At 42.5% G+C, this 9627-nt stretch overlaps 1 protein-coding gene across 1 annotated transcript; it reads right to left on the minus strand.

Moving 5' to 3' along the window:
* Positions 1-301: 301 nt before the first annotated feature.
* Positions 302-6527, minus strand: CHRNA3 (cholinergic receptor nicotinic alpha 3 subunit). The gene is made up of 6 exons (XM_026038631.1): positions 6415-6527; positions 4731-4870; positions 4616-4660; positions 3961-4070; positions 2416-3424; positions 302-1277 (listed from the first exon to the last, which is right to left on the minus strand). Exons 1-6 carry the CDS (start codon positions 6467-6469, stop codon positions 1149-1151), a joined length of 1488 nt encoding a protein of 495 aa, XP_025894416.1. The 5' UTR covers positions 6470-6527; the 3' UTR covers positions 302-1148.
* Positions 6528-9627: the final 3100 nt, after the last annotated feature.

Below are 9627 nucleotides of genomic sequence, written 5' to 3' on the forward strand. Positions count from 1 at the left end.
AGAAGTATGGATTTACCTAGTTGGTTTCTGAATGTACTGAACTATTCCTAGTGCTACCTTATATAATGTTTGTCATTTAGTCAAAATAAAAGAAAAAGTCACAAGTTTCCACAGCTTGATTCTCTTTATTTTCATAAATGTTACATCATTTTGATATTACTGTATTTCCAAAGGTTTCCAGTTTGGCATAGAGAGAACAGTTCATAAACTTACAAAGCATTTCCTCATTCCAGTATTTTGTTGCACTGTTTACTCATGCACTCAAATTATCTGTAGTCACAGATTTAAAGAAAAAAAGGTATGCCTAAGAAGCAATTTTAACCTACTTGACAGGAATGCTTTGTGTATTTGTCTGCCTTTCCACACAGAAAAGCACTTTCATATAGCAGGATGCTTCCATATTCAAACAATCATACAATATTTTGATCCTTTGCATAGCCCTTCAATGCATGTTACTACATTTTATTTCTATACAGTTTAAAACATTATTTCTAAATAGCTGATTTTTTTTTAATACAGTGAAAATATGAGGATGTACAAAAGTTTATATTCTGGCTGCTTTACCATCATCATCTATTACTGATGTATTCATTTTCCTCTTGTAACTAGTGCTGCCCAGGATCCTTTCTTTCCGTGATTTGGATCATTGTTTATACACCAGGTGGCAATGTTCTCCATTCGAACAGTTGCGCTTCCTAAATTGCTTCAATAGTGTGCAGACACTCACTAAACTGATTATGAACCTTCTCCCACACGACTGTGTTGTAGTGTGAAAAGACTCAGTGCCAGCCTCCTGGAAACAAAGCTSGTAGCCCAAGTACTGAACTTTTCTCAGACTATTCATGTAACGCTTTATTTATCAAGCCCTTCTTAAACCATTCCTATGTACTTTAATGTATTGTCCTTTTATTACAAAAAACAAAGCTGGCAAGCCTAAAGCATATTACCTTGAGATTGGCTGTCATAAATAAAAATATACTTTTTCACATTTTTAATAAAGCCTTCTTAGTCAAGCAAAGTTCAGAATAAGAAAGATTCTTATTCTTCTAATGAAATGCATACAAAARCTTCAGATACAAGCAAAAAAAAAAAAGTTGGGCTAGCAAGTTTGGTTTGGTAAGGTAACATTTTGATTCTTTTTCATCTTTTCACATTTCATCTCCAATCATCAAAGGTTGTAAAAACAACCCTGCCGTTCCTAGAATACATACCAGGATGAAAACCCATAGAAAAATGCGATCGATTACCATGGCAACATATTTCCAGTCATCCTGAATCTGAAAAATAAACAGATCAAATAAAGTAGGCATGTTTATTAGTAACTTGTAGTAAGATCATTTCATTCTTTTCTATATACACGATTTTAATACCAGTGTTTTGGTAGACAAATTAATTCACCTTGAAGAAGCTTTATTTGAATAGGCTATTTGCAAAGCCAAAAGTAGCTCTTGAAGTAAAATAAAAGTGTTCACCAAGACATGGGACCTCATGAGATACAATCTCTTCTCTGGCAGTTAAAAGATATTCTGGACAAACCTGACTACCTCAGAATGTAAATCCTATTGAAATCGGCTTCTCCTCCTGCTCCTTGAGCAGTATATGAGAATATAGAAGATAACTGATATATGACAATTTGTTACATTGATGTTTTAAGTGGTACAGGAATTTAACAACATTCTTGACATAAAATTCATCTTCTTACCTTCCATGTGTGAATGAACCAAATATCCAAGCACATTTTTTGTTTTTATTTGTTTTTTTTAGGGGATGTTTTAGCAAGAGTGACACTGAAGTACTATGCATGTTGCATGTTAGTAGAAACAATGCTTGATAACAACTTCAGTTATTCTGTGATTTCAATCTTGACTTCATTTTTCCTCAGGTATGGTAATGTTAATTTTTTTTTTTCTTGTTTTTGAATAGTTTAGAACTTCTTCTCTGAGTTAAGGTAAACAAAAAAAATCTGTATTAGGTTGTACTAACTGGGAGTTGGCATGGGCTGTGTGACAAAGATGCAAATACTTGTCGTCTTTACAGATGGGGAACTGTGGGAGGGAGGATGTGACTTTCTAAATGCCACTGAGTTGGCAGGTTCTACTACTGAGTTGTAATTTGGAAATCCTAACTACAAATCTTGTAGGAGGCTACTCAGCTCTGCTTCCCTAGCAGGGCTACTGTGACACGTTTCACTGTGTATGCATTTATGCTTCTTCAATAAGGAAAGGGGTAACGCAACAGAGCTGCTCTCCCAAATTAACTAGGCTTAGTTAATTTATAATGCAAGTTTATGTAATTTACTTGCATAAAACAACAGTCTATGCTGTCCATATTTTTCTAGGGGATTCTTACAAAACAGTTCTATGTGAAATGGTAAATGGTATCTGCAGTCTGAGTAATGGTAAAATATGTTCTTACCTCTTTTGCTTCATTCTGCATTTTCATATTTTCTGCAATGTATTTAACACTTTCAATAGCATCTCTCATTTCTGGTGACAGAACCGAAAATGAAAGCAGAGGATCTACAGATTCAGAGCTTGAACTTCTTGTGAGATTGCCACTGAAATCTGAGAACTTCATCCGCTGGTACTGACAACAGCTGCATGTTGCGTCTTGACACACAAAGCTATCTTTGCATTTGGTTTCCGAACCATTGAAGCAGTTTAAGTTTGAAAACTCAGTGGCGTAAAATGGTTTTGCCTTCTGATTATTCTCTTCCTTGCTGGCAGGTCTTGTCATAAACATGATCCTGGGAAGTAAGTTCAAGAAGATGGTTCTCACCCACACGGGCATCGTGTGCGTCTTGGGTGTTCTGTAGTGCACATTAAGTACAAATACCGTAATGACAATAGATAGAGTCACAAATATCATGGTGAAAAGGAGGTATTCCCCAATAAGGGGAATTACCAGAGAAGTAGAAGGTATGGTTTCTGTGATAACAAGAAGGAACACTGTTAAAGATAAAAGGACTGATATGCAGAGTGTCACCTTCTCACCACAGTCTGAAGGCAAGTAGAATACTAAAACAGTCAGAAAAGAAATCAGCAGACATGGAATAATCATATTGATAGTGTAAAATAAAGGTAAACGCCTGATGTAGAGGGAGTATGTGATGTCTGGATATATCTCTTCACAACAGTTGTATTTGATGTCATGTTTATAGCCAGGGGCTTTAATGATAGCCCATTCTCCACTCTCCCAGTAATCTTTGAGGTTCATCGTAGAACCAATTAAAACTAAGTCAATTTTGGCTTTATCGTAAGACCAGGAACCAAACTTCATGGTGCAGTTCTGATAGTCAAAAGGGAAGTAGGTTACATCTATTTTACATGAGCTTTTAAATATAGCTGGAGGTATCCAGGTCACGTCACCTGTGTATTTCAGTAGGGCCTTTGTCTTGTCATCAACCTGGAAGTCGCCAACGGCACTGTAAAGCAAAAAATGGGGGGGGGGGGGAAGGCAATTGTTCCTTTTAACTTCACATAATGAGATCATATTTATAAAATCCTTAATCTGTTTTTGCAAGTAAGCAATTACATGTTAGTATGGTGCTGAATTGCATGCACCGGATTGAGTAGCTGTCATAAATTTGCCTGGATAAGCTTAATTGAACAGCTGCATGAATTTACCATAGGCGATGCAAAGAGAATCCTTTTTCTTTGTAATAATTTGAGAGCAGTTTCCATACGTAGCAGGGAGATCCAGTTAGCAGTGCTTTGGCATTTCACAGCCTTGGAAACAAACACCCAAACCACATCATATCTGAGCTTTTGTACGCCACTGCAGTGTTGCATAGGTGTCAAATTGTGAGTTTAATTGCTGAAAAAAATGCCTATAATTAGCAGTTTTGAACTGCTGACGAACATTTTGATGTAAGGGAGCTTCCTGCTGCCACCCATGGTGCTTAAAAACACCAACATCGCCTTCCCTCTTCGTGAGGTAACAAGCACCCAAGAGCCTTACTTGTTATACAGAACGATGTCTGGCTTCCAGATCTGCCCGGAGGGCACGCGGATGAATTCGGCACCTCCATAGTCACCGGGGTTCCACCGAAGCTTGTAGTCGTTCCAGATCTAAGTGGGCGAGATGCGCGAGGCTGCAGGTGTGTGCGCGAGGCCGGCGCCAAGCCGCTGCCCGAGCGCCTGGGGCGGTTTGAGTTGGGCACTGCGCCGCTCGCTTRGCTCTATCAAAAGTGTGTGGGTTATGGACACCAGCACAGGGTGCCCCCAGCCTGAGCAGGGTCTGGCTCTGTGTTCGAGTGCCTGCCTGAGGAGTTTTTATGCAAGAAACCACAGGTGAAAGATGAAAGGAGATGCGGCATGGAGGACAGCAGAAATAGGAATGCAATTGGGTAAGAGGATAAAAAGAATGGGATTTTTTTTTTTTTTTTGACTCCTTTCCGTTCTTTCACCAGCCCTCTCCTTAGCATGCTGGGGCTTCTGTGTTTGAATGCAGCAGTGGAATGGCAGCCCCCTCCTCCGCCACTGCCCTTAGCTGCAGTGCGGCCGGGGCAGCGCTGCTCGCCTCAGCCGAGGGCGGGAAGGTCCCCAGCGACTGAGGCGGCCATGTCACTGCGCACCCGCGGGGTCGCTGTGGAGCCATCGCCAGGACTACTCACGTGCTTCAGCCACAGGTTGGTTTCCATGATCTGGTTCACTTCATCCTGCAAAAGAGGGAGGCGTCGGGCCGGGCGGGGGGTGGCACTGTAGCCKCCCCTTGTGCCCGGGACTCACCACCTTCACCAGCTGCGACATGGACACCTCGAACTGGATGATGACGGGCTCCGAGACGTTCCTCACCGGCCGCACGAACTGGTTGTAGTTCTCGAACAGGGCCTGGTAGAGCCGGTGCTCGGCCTCCGAGCCCCTGCAGCCTGATGTGAGAGGAGAGAGTGTGAGTGGGACTTTATTCCCYGGGCAGGGGAATGGCCACTGGGTGAAGTGGACTCGCCACGAAATGGCGCCTCGGCTCTGCAGCCTGCGTCGAGGGGCCGTGGTTGCAGTGAAAGTAACAGCCTGTCTGTCAAACCGTGGAAACAGCGCTTAAAATTGTTGAGCCATTGCATTCAAAAAGGTATCCGAAGAGAACGCCTGCTAAGAGCCCATTTATTCTTCTAAATAATTTCTACCCACAGTATCTCCCTACTGCCCTTTTTGGTTCTGGTGCTGCCTGTGGTGCCTYGTGGCTGCTGAAAAAGCTGCAAACTGAAATTGTTTTAAAGCACTGCCCGTTTCAACTGCTTGGGGATGAGTTACGAGAGTCAGCATTTCAAACCATCTTTTTATTCCCTGAGCCTAGCAGTAAACATCTTATCTGCTGGAGAATATCTGGAAGCCAACGATCTCATCTTTCTAGGGCAATTCCCCTTCAAATCTCTGCTGGACAAAATATCTTCCAGCATTTTAGATGGAAAAAATACCTGGTTTTGCCTTTATGCATAGCSCTGTATGTGAACATGGCAAAAGCACAGAAGTGAAGTCTGTTGAACAAATCCTACGATTCCTTAGAAAAACATATAAAACTATGGATAATTACAAGAAATGCACRTTTATTTTTCCTGAATTTTGTTGTTTTTTGATAGGAAAAGAGAAAAGAAGCAAAATGCATGTGACTGATCTGCTGTTTCCCAAAGCAGATGTTACCTTCCGATCTTCCTCAGACAAGAGGATCCTCCCATGTCAAACTGTATTTAGCTAAAAAACACTGAGATGCCAATTTTATCTTCAGGTTAGTGAAGTGACTCAAACAAACTTGTCTAATTCAAAAATGCACACCCTTCTTTCACACTTTTGGGGAAATAGCTTTTTAACAGCTACTCTTGCCCTTACAAGTTTTTATTGATCTCTAACATATGAGGTGTATCAAATCAAGCTTTCTGGAATAAATGCTCCATAGTCTTTCATATAAATAGTTTTAAGAAAGCTCTTCATTATAGCCCCTTCGAAATTGTCAGCCTTTTTACATGACTGCAACACAGTAATTAAATCTGGCTTTGACTATATCTAGACAATAAGTGCACTAGTGAGTTTAACATTTAAATGCTTCAGTGTTCCCTGTATGTACAGAGATAAGGTGCAGTGTTCACAGAGTGAGCTGCACACAGATAAAGCTATTTAATATCGTCTCTTCCTTTTGGTCCTTCTGTACTCTACAGTATGTAAGACTAAACCTTTACATGCAGGGAGCTTTCTGTTCAAGTGTTAAAATGGCTTTGTGGTTCCGTTTGGCATCTCGATCAGGGCTCCTTAACTTGTTACTCCTTCACAAGGAGGAATAAAAAAAGCCTAACAGAAACAGCTATCTTAGAGATCGTTGCCTGGAGTAAGCTTCAACACTGAAAATAAATTGCACAGTCTTTGTTCGCCTGTTTAGTTCCCTCCTCACCAACAAAGAAAAAGCAAATTAAGGCTCACTCACCTTGCAAGAGAAGGCAAAGGGCGGCAGTTAGGAGGAGAGCGCGCGAGCTCTCCATGGTGTTGCGAGTTGCTGCCGGTCGGTGGAAGCAGCTGCCGGCAGCAAGCTCAGCTGCAGGACTGAGGAGCAGGGAAGCATGAGCGCTCCGCTCCTCTGGAGGAGGAAATGCTTGGAAGCTGCAGGCAGAAGGACCCCGAGCACAGCTCTGCGCAGCGAGCTCCCATTAGGTTTGCTGTGCTGSCCCCTTTCCAGTGCCCAGGCTGTCACAAACAGGGTGCTGGGAACAGAAAATAAATTGTAGGCAAAAGAGAGGTTATTACTGTAGGCAAGGAGCAGTCGCATAGTAAGGAGAGCAGACAGGAGTCCATCAACTGGTGTGTAAATGAACCCTCCACTGTGACAATACTAAAGATTTTTCCAGTCAGCAACTGATCCTTGCAGGGTCCTTCTTTATAAAGAAGTTTATGCCAAACTATTAAGTCAGGTTTAGTTAATGAAAATCTTCTAATTGAGTTGTGCTGAAATGGATATTGACATTAAGGACACCTGATGTAGCAGTGAATGAGACCAGGAGACCTGAATGTTCAATTATGCACAGTTAATGTTGCGTTTTTTGTTTTTTTTTTTCTCCTAATAGCATCTCATTTTTCAAAGCACATGTGCCAGGTGCTCATCTCCAGCCTAGTTCTTTCCTGTACATAAAAGATGTTATTATTCCCTGGAGTAGCCTTAAACACACTCATAAATGCTTCCAGGATCAGAGCCCAGAGATGTTTACGCAGCCAACAGGATCCAGCCAGAGCCAGGAGTTTGGGCTGCAGCCAAACTAGACCAAAACTCTTGGGAATAACTGGTTTTGGACCTTTCCTGCTTTCAGGGGCTGGCAAGATCAGGTTTGGGAAGGGAGATGGAGGAGTCTGGGTGTTACATTTGAAGCTCAGGTCAGGACTCTTCTCAAACAGTAATSTAGGCTGGAAGAGCTCCAGTAAGTCTTTAAATTCTCATTGCAGATTGAACAGATTTCATCTTTTTCCACTGCTATGGATTTTCATTCTTAAGTTAAAAAAAAAGACTTGGATTTTTTTTTTTGTCAAAAAATTTTTATAATCAAAAATCTCAAGAGATAATGTCGCAGCAGTGAAGGAAGTGACATGTTTTCTTCTCATGTTTTTCTGGGATTGCACCTTATGTAGAAACAAAGAACTGAAGCTGGGTGGTAGGAGGTTGCCCTTCTCCCTTCCCTACTGCATGGGCCCGCCGTCCAGAGCCACAAGTGTTTCATTAGTTTCCTTTGCAGTCATAAAATCACTGTTTACAAAGTGGCTCACTCGTGCGGTGCTCATCAGCTTCCTCACCAATGTGTGTGTTACCTGCTGCACACCTGGGCCATCCATCTGTGCAGGGAGAGGGGCGGACATGGGATTGCAGTCTGTTTGGGGTAGTGGTGGGAGGACAGCCTGAGGGACAGCTCCACTCAGCGCCGTGGCTAGCGGGAGCACTGGGACAAGGAGCACCAGGAGGGCTCCGTGTTCTTGGCACAGAGGCTGTTCATCCTGTTTACTCCAGCTCTCAGAGCATCATTCACCCCATCYCCAGACACATGTTCTTTTGATAATTTCTGTAATTGTATTAGTGCAGAGGAAATAGGCTTTACTGTCCATTTGATTTTATTTATTTTTTTCCAGAGAACTCAGTCATTTGGTTTTGTAGTTTAACCCTTTTGTGGACAAATTTTGTTGCCTTTCTAGGGCATACAGAGTAGGGTTGGGGGGGCAGGGGAGGGTTGCTTTTGTTTTTGTTCTTTTTTTCTTTTTCTCCTTCTGCCTTCTTGGTTTCCCTGAATGAGCACCCTGATCACTAGGATGTTTGTTTTTAATCACAGGCAGAAATGAGCTACAGCTGCTTTAAACATCAGATTGGAATCAGGTTCCTCAAAATTCAGAGCTTAAAGCTGAGGAGTTGGGAAATGACTGATTTTCAGAGGCAGTGAAGAGCTATTGTATCTTTCAGGTATTTCAGCTTAATTTGCCTAGTTATTGAATTTTTCATCAGTGTTTGCATGCACAGTGATACTTTTTCTCTGATGTTGTTCACGGGTTTGTGGTAGGCTCGTTTTTGTGGCTAGGRAGGGTGATATGATAGGAACACGTCACCATGACTGCACTGCAGAACCACGCAGGGGAAAAATGTGTATGGGCAGGGGGAAGCTCATCCACTCGTGAATATCTGCAGTAACGAACTGTGCTTTTTGCTTTTTTGAAACCCTACAACACTCACAAGAGTCACTACACAAGATGACAGTTTTGGTCTCTTTCTGTTTTGATACAAAATTTCCATTTTTGAAATATTACCACAAAGTCATAGCAAAACTCTGCTATTCTTTGAGAAGCTAAACTGGGAATGATTTTATGGATTATGCAGACAGGACTGGTGAAGCTGTTGAGCTTTAGGCAAAAATAGCAATTCCCATTTCAAAAGCAGTGTTTAGAAGGTCAGAATTTTGCCAAACCTAAACAAATTGGTTGAATTTTCCTGTGCTGAAGTTTACCGTGTTATTTCTGAAAGCTTTTTAAAAAATATGTATTTATAATTTCTGAAAGCATAACTAGAAAAAGCATATTGCTTTACTCATGACCAAAAAAATGAGCAAGATATACGGAAAGCACTAGAGCCACTATATCCTGACTGAGCATCCCTAGTTCTGCAGGRATCTCCCTGGGGCCAGGGAAGAGCCTTTAAAAGCCCTGCCTGGGCTGGTGCAGTGTGAGGCCTCCATTTGCCTGCGCTCCATGGCTGGCTGAGCTGCCAAGTTCTATCTGAAACCCTTGTCATGCCGAGGATAATCCAGCTGAAGGCAGCAGGAACAGAGCTGAGCTTTATCAGGCAGTGCTGCTCCTAAAGATAAGACTGACAGTGAGACAGGAATACGGGAAATCTCCGCCCGGTTGCATTGAGGCTGTGTGGAGGAACAGGGAGAAAGTGGGAAAGGGAGGGCAGTAGCGGTCACAGGAGACTGGCCCTGGATGCAGAGAGCCCCGGGTAGCTGAAAAGCTTCCAGGGCAGCTGCCTTGGTAGGTCTGAACCTGCGGGGTATCTGCAGCTGCCTGGGAACAGAGACCTCACTAGGGCCACTGTGCAGGTGGGCAGGTGAAGTCAGGGGCAACTTCAGCCAGGGCTTGTTGGAGACCGTGAGTCGGATGTCTGTGAATCCTCCYA

Source organism: Nothoprocta perdicaria, unplaced genomic scaffold, assembly GCF_003342845.1.
Source record: "Nothoprocta perdicaria isolate Ctin4 unplaced genomic scaffold, notPer1 scaffold_214, whole genome shotgun sequence".
Taxonomy (NCBI): domain Eukaryota; kingdom Metazoa; phylum Chordata; class Aves; order Tinamiformes; family Tinamidae; genus Nothoprocta; species Nothoprocta perdicaria.

What these genes read in the sequence shown, in the direction of transcription:
- CHRNA3 (XM_026038631.1), bottom strand. Translation starts at nt 6,469, where the DNA reads ATGGAGAGCTCGCGCGCTCTCCTCCTAACTGCCGCCCTTTGCCTTCTC. An exon ending in CCTTTGCCTTCTCTTGCAAG is followed by an intron (nt 4,871 to 6,414) that starts GTGAGTGAGCCT and finishes CTCTCACATCAG; the next exon opens with GCTGCAGGGGCTCGGAGGCC. An exon ending in TGTCGCAGCTGGTGAAGGTG is followed by an intron (nt 4,661 to 4,730) that starts GTGAGTCCCGGG and finishes CCTCTTTTGCAG; the next exon opens with GATGAAGTGAACCAGATCAT.